Here is a 17,772-nt window from a genome sequence, read left to right as displayed (position 1 = left end):
GTGCCCTGCAGTGCTCCCCACAAAGAGCTTTCCAGATGAGGCATTTGCACTTCTGTGTTGGGGCACTAAGTTGTCTTTGTGAGGATTTATGAGTGCATACAGTAGTTCTGAGTTGATGGAGTGTTCTGAAATAGCTGAGTTACGGTTGTACGTTAGAAGTTAGTGGGCGAGGTGTTTAGGTATGTATGCGTACAGGTTCTCTCGCATGCGTTGTGTTATGCATAGAGTGTGTACACGTCTGCGCAGGATTTAGGATGGTATGTAAGGAGTGTGACACATCAATAGATTGAGAGAAGACTTCATGGCATCCATGTTTGTGTCTCTCTCCCCAGGAAGGTCAAGGTCCCGGGATAAGTCGTGTTAATTGGTAGTTATGCCACGTCTGCTAGGCCAACACGATCTGTTAACAAACTGATATAGTAAAAGAGTAAATCTCAAAAATAAGAGTTAGGTATGTGGGTCCATAACCAAGTAGGATGTGTGGTTATGATAAGGGAAGAACAACCTGCATACTGAAAGGAACACTGCCGAAGAAGCCGCCTAGAAACAGACTACTTCAATCAAACATGATGGGGTAAAAAGGACAGAGTTAGGAAGACTTTGAGCTTTTGCAAGGAAGACACCTGACTTCATCCCCACAACCACCAGAGGAAGACCCAGATACAAACAACGCATGTGCCGGAGGGAGGGACAGAATGTAAATGAGTTCCTGGAAAATAATGAATATGTAGATGAGTACCAGGAAATTTGTTGAATAAGTCTGAGCTTGGCTTTCAAATATGTAACATTCTGCTTGCTGCCGTGCAAGATAGGAGTGCTCCCGCTTGTACCTGGTGCTTTTGCAAATCAAAGCCATGCTTCTGGTATCAGTCTATCCACTGGCAAATAATTGATCTGACATCCAAGTGCATTTAGCAGAGATGACCCTGCTGTCTATAAGGAGCTTTCAGCCCTGGAGCCCCAGGGAAATCTCCAGGGGAAGCAATGAGGAAGAGAAACTCAAATCCTCGGGTGTGCTGAGCTGGGCCGGGATCATGGGACACAGGGAGCTTATACAAGTGGGCAGCGCTGCAGAGAGACAGCTGTGCCCAGGAGCAGCTCTTGTGCACAGCACAACCTGCAGCTGACAGAAGGAGCAGAGAAGAAGGGGAGAGAGGATGAGTACAGTGTGAGCAGACTGTGAGCTCGTGACAGGAGCATTGCTCTCATGCCATTAAACAGCAAGTCTCACTGCAGACCATGCAGCTGCTGTTCCTATAGGGTTAACTAAAACTGAGACATCCCATAGCAGATCTGGCTGCAGGCACTGCATGTTTCTTTCTAGTGAAAAAAGACTTCTGCTTTAGCTGAGGGCTTCCATGCTGCACTATGAAAGCACAGCCCTGAGGGTTACGTGTCCCAGCACGGCTGCAAGCTGTGCAGATGGCGCTGCAGGTGGGTGACCAGGGATGTCCTGCATAGCAGGGTCCCTGCTGAGTTCCAGGGGCTGTGTCTTGGTATGGGACTCTGCCGCCTGCCAGGCTCAGCACTCAGCCTGCCTGGGGAGCTGCCCAGGGTGCTGCAGGAGATGTCTGAGGGGAAGGAGCCCCCCGGCAGAGCTTGTGCTGCCACAGCTGCTGCCTGGGGCAGGGGGATCACAGCTCCACTGCACAACAGAATGTTTGTAAGGGTACATTGCAGGAGAGCCAAGGCAAGGATTTTCCATTTCCTGTTCTGATGGAAGGGAAGATTGGAGGGAGAAATATAAAAGGGGCTGTCAACTTTGAACACAGCTCGGAGACTCCCCTATATTTCACCAATCAGTTAGCTGTTTTGTAAACAGTCACACAAGTTGTGCTTTCAGCCTCTTCTACCTATAAGGATACAATCAGCTTAGGTTATAGTTGTTTTCTGCAGACATTAATAGTTCACTTGTCCTGGAAAAAGGCAGATTTCTCTAAGACAAATTGAAGTGTAGAGAGGCTAGGGCTGGGGTATCAAAGAGTAGCTGGAGTAAAGACAAAAATACCAAAGAGGCTGCAGTATGATTAGGAAATGAGAAGAAAATAAGAGCTCAAGGGATGCTGAAGTTCATGAAAGTATATACAAGTTATGGAATTAAATAATTATATTCAAAAGGGAAAGGAAAATTTATATAGTATAGCAGGAGGAATGTCTCGAAAAATGGTCTAGACTTGTCATTATCTTCTGAACTCTGTGCTGGACTCCAAGCTCAACAACAGCAGATGCACAACAGCAACTCGATCAGTGAGTTCCTCCTGCTGCCGTTGGGAGACACATGGCAGCTGCAGCTCCTGCACTTCTGGCTCTTGCTGGGCATCTACCTGGCTGCCCTCCTGGGCAACGGCCTCATCAGCAGAGCCGTAGCCTGCGACCAGCGCCTGCACAACCCCATGTACTTCTTCCTCCTCAACCTGGCCCTCCTTGACCTGGGCTGCATCTCCACCACTCTCCCCAAAGCCATGGCCAACGTCCTCTGGGACACCAGGGCCATCTCCTACACAGGATGTGCTGCACAGCTCTTTTTCTTTGCCTTCTTTTTCTCAGCAGAGTGTTCCCTTCTCACCATCATGTCCTATGACCGCTATGTTGCCATCTGCAAGCCCCTGCACTACGGGACCTTGATGGACAGCAGAGCTTGTGCCAACATGGCAGCAGCTGCCTGGGGCACTGGAGTTCTCAATTCCCTGCTGCACACTGCCAGTACATTTTCACTGCCTCTCTGCCAAGGGAATGTTGTGAACCAGTTTTTCTGTGAAATCCCACAGATTCTCAAGCTCTCCTGCCCTGGCTCCTACATCAGGGAAGTTGGATTTCTCATTTTTAGTGTCATTTTATGCTTTGGGTGTTTTGTTTTCATTGTTGTGTCTTATGTGCAGATCTTCATGGCCATGCTGATGATGCCCTCTGAGCAGGGACGGCACAAAGCCTTCTCCACATGCCTCCCTCACTTGGCTGTGGTCTCCCTATTTGTCACTACTGCCTTTTTTGCCTACCTGAAGCCCGCCTCCATGTCCTCCCCACTCATGGATCTGACAGTGGCACTTCTGTACTCAGTAGTGCCTCCAGCAGTGAACCCCCTCATCTACAGCATGAGGAACAGGGAAGTCAAGGATGCATTGAGGAAAGTGATGACCAAATGTGTTTCAAAAGCAGTGAACTGCCCATCTTTTGGAATTCATGGCTTGTAATACAGATTTTTACTGAATCGAGCACTTTGCTTTTTTATTTTGTGCCATTTTATATGTGTAATTTATTCTTTCTTTCTTTTCTTTTTTTTTAGAAATATTGTATTGTTTTTCACTATAATGTTATTACTGAAATCATTTGCTGTTCACCTTGTACCTTTGTAGTTTAGCCCAGACATGCTGTATATAGTGATACAGGCTCTCTGTGAACCATAATATAAAAAAGGTCATGCAGTGACTCTGCCTGTCAACCTTCTTGTGAGACATTTCAGGAGCTGTCAGGGTCAGATGTTCTCAGAAACCCACAGTCCAGATGGAAGCACAGAGCTGTTCACCAGCAGCAGCGGCCAGCAGAAGCAGCTCAGCTGGTTTGCACAATGGTTGCCTGGTCCCCTCTTCCTCGTTCCCTGTGAGACCCTGCACACAACAAGTTCTTGGATGTGTGTTATCTTGTCAGAAGTTTCCAAGCTTCCTTCAGGACTTCTTCCATTTTGTACACAGCGGTGGTCACTGCCTCCAGAATGGTCTGTGGAGAGAGAAATAAGTCATGTAAGGGATGCTTGCTCTCTCTCTATCTGCCTGGCTGTGGTTTTGGTGTTCTTTCAAACCATGGCACGTTCCATTTCAAAGTAGGCTTCTCAGGCTTCAGAAACCTCTCTCTCTCTCTTACTTTACTTGATTTAGTAGCCTCAATTTCAGTTAGATTGTATTCTATTGTGCTATCTTGCATTCTGATATCATAGTTTGTAATACACGTTTTTTCTCCTTAGATTGTTGCTGCTTCTCTGTTTGTCCCCTTGAGCCAAGTTCCCGCCTCCCTACCCCCTTTCCCTTTTCCTTTCCCATGTTTGTGGTTAGGGGTCCCATGGGCCTACCGCCCCCCCTATCATGGACACAGATTGATCTAGAGAACGGCATGACACATAGGCAGGTCATTGCTAGGAGAGATTGTTCTTTAAAGCATCACGTCATGTACAGAAGGTAATTCTAAAAGCAAGCTTGCCAGTTCTTTATTACCTAAGTTTTTTTCTGAGCAAGGAAAGATTTGAGATGCTGATTTGAGTCTACTGCCATTGAGGCCATCCATCCTTCAGGCTGAGGAGTGAGAGAGCCAGGCACCTATGGACTGAAGGCAGGCAAAGAAGTGGGGCTTGCTGGAGGAAAAGCCAAGAGCCAGCCCCGAGGACTCTGAGAGCAGCCTGGGGAAATGTTGCAGGGTAGAGGTTCCTGCACTGAAGTGACTCTTAGTTCAGGGCAGAGGTGCCAGCCAAGAGAGGTGGGCTGTGCAGATGGTAATGACCATGACAAGCAGCCTTTAGAGGAGGAGCCAGAAAAGGAGATTTTGGGAGGGGGATGTCAAGTACAGAAAGTCGCCTGTCCTGTGACTGATTGTCACGGGTTACCTAGATGTGCCTATGCCCATGACAGGGGGAGCATCCTCTTAGGGCCCCCCGGGCCTGGAAAGGAAGGGAAAAAGGGGGAATGGGAAAAAACAGCAGCAATCTAAGGAGGAAAAACTTATTTTACTAAATATGATATTGGAATACAAGATAACAAAATATAACATAATTGAGGCTAATAAATCGAACGAAACATAGAGAGTCCCTGAAAACCAAAAGGCCTACTGTGACTCTAGGCGACACAGCTGGAACGCTTCCCACTCCCCAAGAAGTTTGAGAGAGAGAGCTCCAGCCTGGGAACGAGATGATATAGCGTCCTGGTCCCATGACTTATCCCTGACCATGATGGTCTCTAGGATATGTTGTCTTCTTCTGTGAACTGCACATTCAGCAAAATCATCCATGCTTTACAGGATGTTATGATGTGGAATACTGATAGCAAAATAACAAAATTACAAAAGCATGACATTCCACCCCTTATTCTACAGTATTACAACATTGTTAATATATTACCTATATACACATATGTAAAATTATGGTAGCTAAATAATACAATTAAATGTACCATAACTAAATGTATAACTAAAATAACTATAATACACTACACATGCAAATATATACATAGATACATAAAATTATTGACTGCACCCCCCCAGCATCAATTTCCCTTGTGGTACACACAGAACATCCCCATCCTTCTGCATTACCCACCAAGTGCACCCAGGTCCCTGGGCAAAGACAGTTCCACGGACAGGTTTTCCCTTTCCAGAGGCTGGAAGGACCCAAACAGCTTTTCCCAACATGTTCTTTATATGTACAACAGGGACCTTATCTCCTTCTATAGTGTGTAGGGGGCTAGATTGGCTAGGACCATCACGATTGACAGATCCTCTAGTATTGACCAACCAAGTGGCTTCTGCCAGATGCTTCTCCCAGTGCTTCAATGTTCCACCACCCATTGCTTTCAACGTAGTTTTCAACAACCCATTATATCGTTCAATTTTACCAGAAGCTGGTGCATGGTAGGTGATATGATAAATCCACTCAATGCCATGATCTTTGGCCCAAGTATTTATAAGAGAATTTTTGAAATGTGTCCCATTATCATATTCAATTCTTTCTGGGGTGCCATGTTGCCACAGGCCTTGTTTCTCATGACCCAGTATGATGATTTGGGCAGTAACATGGGGTACTGCATATGTTTCAAGCCACTCCATGGTTGCGCAGAAAAGAAGAACCAAACAATCTAGAGGACCACACAGTTGGAGAGGGAATCATGTCACAGAAGGCACGCTCTCTCTTTCACTGCCTGGCAGCAGGTGTGGGTGTACTTCCAAGCTGTGGAGCCTTCAATTTCAAAGCAGGCTTCTCAGTCTTCAGAAACTTCCCTCTCTCTCTCTTATTTTACTTGATTTGTTAACCTCAGTTTCAATTAGATTGTATTATATTGTGTTATTCTGAATTCCATAGTAAGTGCAATAAGTTTTTCTCCTTAGATCATTATTGCTTCTCTGTTTGCTTCCTTGAGCCCAGTTCCCATCTCCCAACCCCTTTCCCTTTTGACCTTCCCATTTGTCAGGGGTGGGGGGCCCAAAGGCCTACTGCCTCCCCTTGTCATGGACATAGATTGATCTAGATAACTCCATGAAAACTGTTTACAAGCCCTGGTACACTTCCAAGAGCACCCCAGGCTCCTTGGGCATCACCCAGTGTACGTGTGTGTGAGCAACCGCCTCCCTGCTGAAGGACCGAGGACTCAGAGCAGGAGTTCAAATGCAGGCAACTCCTTGTGCTCATCTGAACTTAACCAGAGGAATCCCAGCTCCTGTGGGTCCATGGGGAGCTGAATCCCATTTCAGCCGCAGGGTTTCCCTCTACAGATGAGAGGGATCCAGCCTCAGCTGGATCACTGCCCTTCACAGGGAAAGTCCAACCGTCCCTGTCCTTGTCTCTGTGCCCTTTTAGTTTCTTTAAACAACCTCTGGAAGGACTCACGGAATGTCTGGAATTTCAAGTACAGTCATGATGCCATTGTCTTTCAGGAGCTGTTGTCCATGAAGACCCAGGGACATCTCATGGGAGACGATTGGGAAGTATAAAAATGACATCCACTGCTACTGAGCTGAGCTGGACTCTTGGGAAACACAGAGCTCATAAAAGTGGGCAGTGCTGCAGGGAGACAGCTGTGCCCAGGAGCCACTCTTGTGCACAGCACAGCAGGGCTGGAGCATGATCTGCAGGTGATATGAGGATAGAAGTGAAGGGAGAGACAGCTTATGGGATGTATAAGGTGTGAGCAAGCTAAGAGCTTACTGGAGGAGCATTGATCGCATGCCATGACATGGTAAGTCTCACATCAGGCCATGCAGCTACATTTAATACGGGGATAAATAAATCTGACACATCCCATAGCAGATATGGCTGCAGGCACTGCATGTTTCTTTCTTGTGGAAAAAGACTTCTGCTCCAACTGAGGGCTTCTGTGCTGCAGCATCAGAGCACAGCCCTGAGAGCTGCATTTCCCAGCACAGCTGCAGGCTGTGCAGCCGGGGCTGCAGGCGGGTGCCCAGGGCTGTCCTGCAGAGCAGGGTCCCTGCTGTGCCCCAGGGGCTGTGTGCCGGGTATGGGACTCTGCCGCCTGCCAGGCTCAGCATTCAGCCTGCCCGGGGAGCTGCTCAAGGCACTGTGGGGAGACGTGTGTGGGGAAGGAGACCCCTGGCAGGGCTTGTGCTGCCACAGCTGCTGCCTGGGGCAGGGGGATCACAGCTCCACTACACAACAGAATGTTGGTAAGGGTACATTGCAAGAGCCAAGGCAGGGATTTTCCATTTCCTATTTTTAAGGAAGGGAAGAGAATTTGAGACAGAATTCTAAAAGGGCTGTCAACTTTGTACACAGCTCTGAGATGACCCAGTATTTCTTCATCCATTGGCTGTTTTCTGAACAGTCCCACATGTTGTGCTTTCAGCTTCTCCTTCCTAAAATGATACAATTAATTTCTGTTTTCATCATTTTCTGCAGGCATGAATAATTCACTTGTCCTGCAGACTGTCTGATTTCTCTAAGACAACCTGAAGTGCACATAAACTGGGTCTTGGGTCTTGAAGAGAAGCTGGAGTAAAGAGGAAAATATCCAGGAGGCTGGGATATGATTAGGAAATGAGGAGAAAGTAAGACTTTCCTAATATTCAACTCCTTAAGAGATGGTTCATATTCAAGAAAATAAAAACAAGAACTGGAGTTAAATGATCATTTTCCAAAGGGAAAGAAAATATAGAGTATAGCAGGAGGAGTGTGCCAGAGAATGGTCTGGACTTGTCATTATCTTCTGCACTCTGAGCAGGACTCCAAGCCCAGAACAGCAGATGCCCAACAGCAGCTCCATCAGCGAGTTCCTCCTCCTGCCGTTGGGAGACACACGGCAGCTGCAGCTCCTGCACTTCTGGCTCTTGCTGAGTATCTACCTGGCTGCCCTCCTGGGCAACGGCCTCATCAGCACAGCCGTAGCCTGCGACCAGCGCCTGCACACCCCCATGTACTTCTTCCTCCTCAACCTGGCCCTCCTCGACCTGGGCTGCATCTCCACCACTCTCCCCAAAGCCATGGCCAACGTCCTCTGGGACACCAGGGCCATCTCCTACGCAGGATGTGTTGCACAGCTCTTTTTCTTCGTCTTCTTTATCTCAGCAGAGTATTTCCATCTCACAATCATGTCCTATGACCGCTACGTTGCCATCTGCAAGCCCCTACACTACGGGACCTTGATGGACAGCAGAGCTTGTGCCACCATGGCAGCAGCTGCCTGGGGCACTGGGGTACTCTATTCCCTGCTTCATACTGCCAGCACGTTTTCACTGCCTCTCTGCAAAGGAAATGTTGTCAACCAGTTTTTCTGTGAAATCCCACAGATTCTCAAGCTCTCTTGCTCAGGCTCCTCCCACAGGGAAGTTGGATTTCTCATTTTTAGTGTCATTTTATGCTTTGGGTGTTTTCTTTTCATTGTTGTGTCCTATGTGCAGATCTTCATGGCCGTGCTGAGGATGCCCTCTGAGCATGGACGGCACAAAGCCTTCTCCACGTGCCTCCCTCACCTGGCCGTGGTCTCCGTCTTTCTCAGCACTGCCTTTTTTGCCCTCCTGAAGCCCTACTCTATTTCCTCCCCTCTCCAGGATCTGACTGTGGCACTTCTGTACTCAGTGGTTCCTCCAGCAGTGAACCCCCTCATCTACAGCATGAGGAACAGGGAGGTCAAGGATGCATTGAGGAAAGTGATGACCAAATGTGTTTCAAAAGCAGTGAACTGCCCATCTTTTGGAATTCATGGCTTGTAATGCAGCTCTTTACTGATTCAAGCTGTCCTTTATTATTTGGTTTGTGCCATTTTATCTGTGTTCTCATTCTTCTTTAAATATATTGTAATGTTTTCACTACTAAGTCATTAATGAAACCAGTTCCTGTTCAGCTTGTCCCTTTATAGTGTAGCCCAGACACACTGTACATAATGTACCAGGCTCTCTGCCTCTGTGAACCTTAACAGAATAAAGGAAATGCAGTCACTCTGCCTGTCCTCCTTCTTGTGAGACGTTTCTGGGCCTGTACTGGTCAGACGTTCTCAGAAACCCACAGTCCAGCAGGAAGCACATGGCTGTTCATCACACTGTGCAATGGCTTCAGCCTGCAGCAGCTGACCGGCCATCCCTGGGCTCCTGTCTGGTGTCTGTGCTTTCAGGTTCACATCTGTCAGTGCCTCTGAGAGTCCAGCAGCAGCAGCTGGTTTGCACATTGGTTGTCAGGTCCCCTCTTCCTCATTCCCTGGGTGACCCTGCACACAAGAAGTTCTTGGATATGGGTTATCATGTCAGAAGTTCCCACGCTTCCTTCAGGGCTTCTTCAATTTTGTACACAGAGGTGGTGACTGACTCCAGGATAGTCTGTGGAAGAGGAACTGTGCACAAACTCTGATAGGTCCTACAGGAGACATTCCGTAGAATATGCTGGTAGGTAGAAATCTGCCCCTAGTGTAATGACTGACACAAGGAGGTCAGGAGAAGCCTGGAGAACAGAGGTGGGAGAGTGAGGGTAAGGAAGAGGAGCCTACATGCCCTGCTTATATGCATTGCACCAGAGAAGGTGACCCACCGTTACCACTGTTGAAACACACCTCCCTCTGCCTCGCTCTGCTCACATCCACTGTCTATTCTCCAGAAACATTCAGCAAGTATTGGTCAATGTCAACGAGTGTAACCGTTTTCTACTTGTAGTTATTGAATGGCACACCTTTGCTTCATATGCACATCCATGTCAGATGCCATTCTGTCAGGCTGCCCCTCTGCTGACAACAGTCTCCTGGCAGCAACACTTAATGAGATGTTGTTAGTAAGGTTCAGCCTCTACAGTCACATCACCAACATCCGCCTTTGATTTTATGACCCAGGTCACATAAGAAGAGGCATTACTTCTGAAGCAACTCTTATCTGAGGTAACAGTTAGATGACCTGAGAGGTCATTTCTAACCTAAATGATGCCGTGATGGGGAGATCACTGCAGGGGAGGCTGTTGGATAAGCAGCCTGAAAAATCAGACCATGTCACATTTCACTTATTCGGTGTTTGACTGCTGCAAAAGATGGAGTATTTCTTTTTTTATGTCATCATTCCAGCTGAGGGATTTTCCTGAGGAGAACATTTCACACGAAATTGCTATCAAGTGTCATCCACCTGCTTTGCATTGATCTGAAAGACAGTCTGTACCTCACCTCAGTCAAGATTCCTCACAATTTGTTGGTTCTTTCCAAAAGAACCCCAGAGTAGGGATAATGCCACATTACATTTAAGTGTAGTGAATGAGGCAGCACTGATCAGATCTGACAAATACTGCACAGAGCAGAAGCAGCCCAAAGGAAACTCTTCCAGCTGGCTGCTCTCTGGGCCATATCCAACGTAAACATTCAAGTGCTCTTCTCAGAGATGACCCACAGCAGCTCTCCTGTTTATGGGAAATGCCCCATGAATGCTGTGGCCAGCTGGCTGCTCTGTCAGATGAAGCACTTCAAATTGGCATATGATGTTTCCTTGTAGAATCCTTGAGTTGTTTGCATTTCTAAGCCATTTATCAGCTCTCTATTATTTTTTTCCTTTCATCCAGATAAAAAAAGCCTCCCTGTCATTGAAGCCATGACAGGAGGCTGGATCATCATGGGAAGAAAACCCATAGGACATCTTTGTTCTGCTGAAGCTCGGGCACAGAGCCCAGTGACTTCAGAACTTAATCAGGTAACTTCAGCCAATTTTCACTCCCAGCCTTGGATTCCTTTCAGGTATTCGAATATAATCACCTACCCTAGGGGAATTATCTGCTATGTTCTCTTTTCCGCAAGGAAGCATGACGCAATCACTGCAGAAACCAGAGATAATTACTCTGAAGTCAAACACAAATTCCATTCAGCTTTTGGCCACCTGTATTCAAACTATTTAATAACATTGGTTTCCCCCCCAGTGCCTGAGTTTAAGCCTGTTTCAATTGGCTCCGCTGTGGATTATTAGAGTCTCAAGGTTTCTCTCCATGAAGTTAGCAGCTCTCCAATGAAGCACCCAGGCTTGACTACGGCTCTAATGTAGGGGATAGCAAGAGGCTGCCTCAGAGGGAATAGGGCCTATGAGAACCGGGAAGATATCTACAGTGCTTTAGTTAGATCCCAAGAAAAGTGAAGGTACTCTTGTCTAATCAATGCCATTTGTAAACCATGGGTCAAGCAGAGCTAGCTGCATGTTGGTGGCTGGTTCTAATGCTGTTTAGAGTGGGCTGGTTTCAAACAGCTCCTAACTCTCCTCATCTCAGAAATGGTTCTTGGTGAAAATAAGGCCAATCGAGAGCACAACTAGTCCTCCCTCCCAGCTGCCCTGGGGCTCCCGTTCTGCAGAACTCTCATGGCCATTCCTTTTTCCCAGACCCTGTAGGGTCATTGTTGTAGAGAGTGACACTGAACGTGAATCAGATTCACACTAATGATTTTCCGCTCTACTACGGATAAGCAGCAGCTTAGGTATATAGGAGATCCACCACAAACATATCTCCAGGTAGCTCTGAGGCATTATGAGGTGAGGAAAACGACTTGGGAAACTGGAATTTGACTTGAGGCTGAATAATGCCTTCTCTCCAGGCAACATGTGATGTGCAGCATTTGGACTTAAGGCCTCATCCTTCTTCCTGAACAATATTTCAGGGTTGCTGCAATGACTGTACACGTACCGAACATTTCAGTCTCTGGTGTATGCAGAGGCCAGTAGGCCTAGACATATAAACACACTGATATCCAATTCTCTAGGCCTTGGTACGCATGTGGTTAATGAAACTGATTAAAATATTTGCATAACAGAACACAGCTTAGGAAGCATTTGACTGGTGGCTGATGACTGATGACTGATGACATTCACTAGAGTTTAAAGGCTGTTGTAGATGGGAGTGGCGTGTGTAGCTCATTATGACCATGGGACTTTATGGTACCTTATCTGCAAACCTGGATATTTGCAGTCTTGTGCGAACAACATGGCAAGTAAACTCTGCTTCTGCTGGTGGATGAGGCTTCCTCATCCTCTGGCTAAAAGCAGTGAGTAAAGTCTTCCTTTGATTGTCTTTGTGGTGGTCCACAGCTTGTGGCCTAAGGCGTCAGCAAACTTAGCCATTTGTGCTAAGCAAGCCACTTTAAGTTCTTTGTAAGTATTATACAATATAATGACTTTGTAAGCTCTGATTTGTAGCTCACTTGAATGCTAAACAACTGAAGTCCTATTGAGCTATAGACCAATACACTTGGGAACGTACTTCAGCAGTTGTGGAACCTGAGTTATCAGCACTGGGTGGTTAAGATCGGATTTGACATGTAAACAAACAGCCCCCACACAGAGTGGATGCCCAGTGTGAGGTCAGTCCCAGTGCTGGGTCAGCACTGCTTGCCCAGTGGCACAGCAAAGTGCTTTGGAGCTAAGGGCCGTGGATGTGACATCGCCCTCTGATGTCGTAAAGAACTTCTTTCTTAGACCCAGCCTAAATCTCCCTTCTTATAGAATCACAGAGTCATTAGGGTTGGGAAGGACCTCCAAGATCATTAGGTCCAACCATCAAGGCCAACTGGGTTGCCTGACAAAACCATCTCTTTGATCACACCGGTTCTGAAAATGGAAGCTGTTTGTTCAAAGCATGGCCAAGTATTCATTATGAGCAAGGGTGGACATCTAGGATCATGTGTGCTGTGCCACAGGTCATTAGGACCCCATAAGGACCCCCTAAAGACCACATAAGAGCCACATAGGACCCCATGAGGACCCAATAAGGACCACATAGGACCACAAAGGACCCCATAAGAACCCTATCAGAGCCACATAGGACCCCATAAAGCCTCCATATGACCCCGTAAGGACCACATAGGACCCCATAAGGACTCCATAAGGACCACATAGGACCCCATAAAGACCCCAGATGGACCACAAAGGACCCCATAAAGAATCACAGAATCACAGAAATATAAGGCGCTGGTGGATACTGGTTCACAGTGCACCCTAATGCCCTCCTGTCATGAAGGGACAGAATCAATCCATATTTCTGGAATGACTGAGGGCTCTCAAGAATTGACTGTGCTGGAGGCTGAAATAAGCCTTACTGGCAAAGACTGGCAAAAACAGGAAGAAAGATGGGCACGAAGTTGCATGGCAGAGGCTGGCCTGCTCCTCCCTGGGAGGAGAGCTTGGCACCAGAACTGCAGGGAGAAGGGCGGAAGGCAGCTGTGGACTGTCAGGGCCGAGCCTCCAGCTTGCCAGGCCTACTGAAGGATGCTTTACAGAGGGCCTGTGGGAAATGGCTCCATTTCCCAGTAGGTTTGCTGTCACTGTCTTCACTTTGGCAGCCACTTTGGGGCTGGAATCGTTTCCCCTGTCAGGGACACAGGTAGATTTTCAGTTAACCCATGACAGCGAGCCTCCACCGTCCCGCTGCATGAGGTGCAGTGCTGTGTGCAAGAGACTGTCCTCTTGTACTGTCATCTCCTGAGGAGCAAGGCTCATGTCTCCACCTCCCTCAAGAACATCGGTATCATGACGTGCCAGGACAACTTCCTCTGCATGAGGTTCCTGCACAGCTGCATTAAAATGCAGGACAGCAATGCCAGCCTAACTGCAGTGCTCCACAGTGTAAGTTGAGAAGGTTTTGAGGGTGTACCATCAGGTCACTGTTGGCCAGCCTGGTTGTGTCAGGGCAGTCTAAGGCCTTTCCGCATGCTTGCTCCCACAGCTTTCTCCATGTGAAAAGGGATTTCCTGGGTCTCTGCCCATGCAGAAAATCTGGCAGTGCTCTTGCACGGCCCCAGTATTTCTCCATCCATCTCCTTCAGAGCAGAAGAAATCTCTGATTTTCACGGTAGGGGCTTTGGTGGAGAGTAGTTTTCTCTCTTGGCATGAAAGCCAGGCTGGCTTCCTGTCAGCAAGAGCCATGAAAAATGGCCTTGGCAAGCCTCCAGTAGGCTTGCGTGCCTTTGCAGAGAAACTGTTCCAAACATTCTGCTGATGTGGGGCCAGAAACCACTGCTCATGGGATCCAGGTGTTCCTGAGGTGAGTGCATTTCCTCTGCAGCACTTAGCTGGCCAGGAGACAGGCTTCCTTCCCACCTCCTCCGATATCATATTTAGTAAAATAAGTTTTCCTCCTTAGATTGCCGCCATTGTTCTATTTTCCCATTCTCCTTTTTCCCTTCACTTTGGGGCCGTGGGCTCTACAGGGTGGCTGCTCCTATGATGGGCACAGGTAAATCTAGGTAACACGTGACAGGGAGCAAGGCGGGCACGAAGTGGCATGGCAGAGGCTGGCCTGCTCCTCCCTGGGAGGAGAGCTTGGCACCAGAACTGCAGGGAGAAGGGAAGAAGGCAGCTGTGGGCTGGCAGGGCCGAGTCTCCAGCTTGCCAGGCCTACTGAAGGATGCTTTACAGAGGGCCTGTGGGAAACAGCCCCATTTCCCAGCCGGTTTGCTGTCACTTTCTCCTCTTTGGCAGCAGTTTGCCAGGGCAAGTGTGTGTGTTCCACATCCTCCAGCCCAGCCCAGGGGACAGCAGGTGGGGAGGAGATGGAGAAAGGATGTGGATCCTCTGCCAGCAAGTAAAATGGGAGCAGTGACCAAGCTGGCACTGCATGCTAAGTGTGTGCAGGCTCTTTTGTCTGCCTGAGGCACTCAGGCAGCTGTGACAATGCTTTAGCTCGGGGACATGCATGGCCAAAAACTGCTTGAGGGGTGCAAGGGTGGGGACATGGGGCAGGATGGTGGTGAGGGCCTGGGTGGGGGGCTCAGCAGATCCTGAGGGATGACTTCCTCCTCCTGTTGCAGCCTCCTTTCCCTGCAAACAGCTCAGGTGCTGTGAAGTTTGGAGCTGCACCTCCACCAGCAAGGGGCTTTTGCTGGCACAGCAGAAAGAAACTGGCAGAAGCTGGAGCGGAAGCAGCAGCTCCCCTGGTATGCTCCGTTGGCAGTAGATCCTGAGAGCCGGGCTGGAGCCCAACCTGCACTACTTGCCTGCGCTCAGCCCATAACGCTCCATGTACTGTTCTTTTCACCTCCCCAGTGCTTGATGTTCATACTGCTCCAGAGGGGAAGGTGCTGGCAACAGTGGTGACCGCAGCGGAGCTCTCAGCATGGGGGCTGGGAAGCTGTCCAGCCTTCTACCTGTAAACGCAAAATCATAGAAACAAAGGCTCGTAGAATGGTCTGGGTGGAAAAGGACCTTGAAGCTGGTCTAATTTCAATCCCCCTGCTATGTGCAGGGTCGCCAAGCACCAGACCAGGCTGCCCAGAGCCACATCCAGCTGGACTTGAATGCCGCCAGGGGTGCGGCATCCACCATCTCTCGGCAACCTGTTCCAGTGCATCACCACACTGATCTATAAGTTACCCAGTGTAAAATTATGGTGCTGTAGAAGATGTTACGTATTTTTTCAGAATGAAACATGTCTGAGACTTTTATAATCATATGCTTTTTCTTCTTTTTCTAATGGCTGTCTTTATTAAAGATTTTAGAAAGTTAGCCTTCAAAGTATCTTCACTCATGCTAAATTTTTCTTGAAACTATGTACATGCTATGCTTGTTTATTTTATTTTGTTATTTTTTAAAATTGCCATAGCCTTTTCTTTACTATTCTGGGCTGAATTCCGCCGACTTATTAGTAAAGGCTGGGGATAATACAGGTAGATATAAGAGGTAACACCATCAAGGCACCATTCATTGTTCACTGGAAACTTATCCATTAAATGAGTGTTTTTTTTCCCCCCACACTGATTTATGTTGTGGATATTGCCATACCTTTTGATAGACAATAAAGAGCCACTGCTTCATTTTCTTACTGCACCTTCACAAAATATTGGCATCCTAATTGACTTAATGCTTTGACTTCTTTGCAGCAGCTTTTAAACAATTCCACTCTCTTCTCCTTCTGATGGATAAAACCCTCACAGAACTACTATGAATACATCCAAGTGCGACAGATCCACTGTGATATCTGGGTACCCGACAGGTAGACCCAGAGAAATGCACAGTCCTTCCAAGACAATGATGTCTGGACCTGATCCCATGGATGCCACACATATGTAGTGTGACCTCTTCTAAGATGATTTGTTCCATAAATTTTCCGAGCACCATGTTCAGACTGATGGGCCTGTAGTTAAGTGCTGTAAGATCTGAATCCCAAGGTCCCCAACATCCTCTACAGTTTAGTTGTGTGCCTGCAGGTGAAGAGACGTTCACTGCTGAGCACGTTTCCTTAGCACAATCAGGTTGACTAAGGCTGCAGGGCACCCGCTCTCCTTTTGAAGAAAGCAGTCCAGGCAGACCCCTGCCCACTTGTGGGATGTGGATAGGAAGTCACAGGTCAGTGGCTCCAGCGGTCCCAACAGGGTACCAAATTATTTGTGAGAGCATTCTTTCTGCAGGGGTGAGAGGCAGGGAAAAAGTCTCAGGTGGCTTCAAGTTCTCATCCACTTCTCCTGCCCACGTTTGTCCCCTAGTGGAGATAAAGTAAAAGGGCAGGCAGAGGGACATCCCCAGAGCCCCAGCAGAGTCAAGACCCAGAACCTAGCTGGGCAGGGCTCTCTTCCAGAAATGCCGCTGCTGAGAGGGGACATGAGGCATATATGGGTTGTCAACTCACCACCAGCTCACTTTGCTCCTTGCAAGCCCACAACACCTGGGCACAGACTCTCAGGGCTCCCTCAGGCTCCAGTGTGTTGGAAAAAGTTAGCCAGCAGTGCAGAAGCCAGCACAGGATGGGGATCAGTCACAGGACAGGTGACTTTCTGTCCTTGACATCCCCCTCCCAAAATCTCCTTTTCTGGCTCCTCCTCTAAAGGCTGCTTGTCATGGTCATTACCATCTGCACAGCCCACCTCTCCTGGCTGGCACCTCTGCCCTCAACTAAGTCACTTCTGTGCAGGAACCTCCACCCTGAAACCCTTCCCCAGGCTGCTCTCAGAGTCCTCGGGGCTGGCTCTTGGCTTTTCCTACAGCAAGCCCCACTTCTTTGCCTGCCTTCAGTCCATAGGAGCCTGGCACTCTCACTACTCAGCCTGAAGGATGGATGGCCTCAATGGCAGTAGACTCAAATCAGCATCTCAAATCTTTCCTTGCTCAGAAAACACTTAGGTAATAAAGAACTGGCAAGCTTGCTTTTAGAATTACCTTCTGTACATGACGTGATGCTTTAAAGAACAATCTCTCCTAGCAATGACCTGCCTCTGTGTCATGGCGTTCTCTAGATCAATCTGTGTCCATGACAGGGGGGGCTGTATGCCCACGGGACCCCTGACCAGAAAAATGGGAAAGGAAAAGGGAAAGGGGGTAGGGAGATGGGAAATGGGCTCAAGGGGACAAAGAGAGAAGCAGCAACAATCTAAGGAGAAAAAACTTATATTACTAACTATGATATCAGAATGCAAGATAACACAATATAATACAATCTAACTGAAACTGAGGCTAATAAATCAAAAAAGCATAAGAGAGATAGGTTTCTGAAGCCTGAGAAGCCTACTTTGAAATGGAAGGCGCCATGGCTTGGAAGAACACCAAAACCACATCCACTCAGTGAGGGAGCGATCATCACTTCCGTGACTTCTTTCCCTCTCCACAGACCATCCTGGAGGCAGTGACCACCTCTGT

General features: G+C 48.0%; 2 protein-coding genes across 2 annotated transcripts; both read left to right on the top strand.

Moving 5' to 3' along the window:
* The first annotated feature begins 1,964 nt into the window (after nucleotides 1-1,964).
* LOC107307239 (olfactory receptor 14J1-like) lies at nucleotides 1,965-3,191 on the top strand. The gene has a single exon (XM_085510408.1). It carries the CDS (start codon nucleotides 2,226-2,228, stop codon nucleotides 3,189-3,191), a length of 966 nt encoding a protein of 321 aa, XP_085366534.1. The 5' UTR covers nucleotides 1,965-2,225.
* A 3,026-nt stretch (nucleotides 3,192-6,217) lies between these two features.
* LOC107307241 (olfactory receptor 14C36-like) lies at nucleotides 6,218-9,144 on the top strand. The gene has a single exon (XM_032441733.2). The coding sequence runs from the start codon at nucleotides 7,954-7,956 to the stop codon at nucleotides 8,917-8,919; it is 966 nt and encodes a 321-aa protein (XP_032297624.2). The 5' UTR covers nucleotides 6,218-7,953; the 3' UTR covers nucleotides 8,920-9,144.
* Nucleotides 9,145-17,772: the final 8,628 nt, after the last annotated feature.

Source organism: Coturnix japonica, chromosome 10 (assembly GCF_054131305.1).
Source record: "Coturnix japonica strain WE chromosome 10, WE-NBRP24, whole genome shotgun sequence".
NCBI classification, from domain to species: domain Eukaryota; kingdom Metazoa; phylum Chordata; class Aves; order Galliformes; family Phasianidae; genus Coturnix; species Coturnix japonica.
The sequence above is the reverse complement of the archived record's forward strand: the minus strand, read 5'-3'. Positions and strand labels throughout refer to the sequence as shown.

Coding starts and splice junctions, on each gene's coding strand:
- LOC107307241 (XM_032441733.2), top strand. CDS start 7,954: ATGCCCAACAGCAGCTCCATCAGCGAGTTCCTCCTCCTGCCGTTGGGA.
- LOC107307239 (XM_085510408.1), top strand. CDS start 2,226: ATGCACAACAGCAACTCGATCAGTGAGTTCCTCCTGCTGCCGTTGGGA.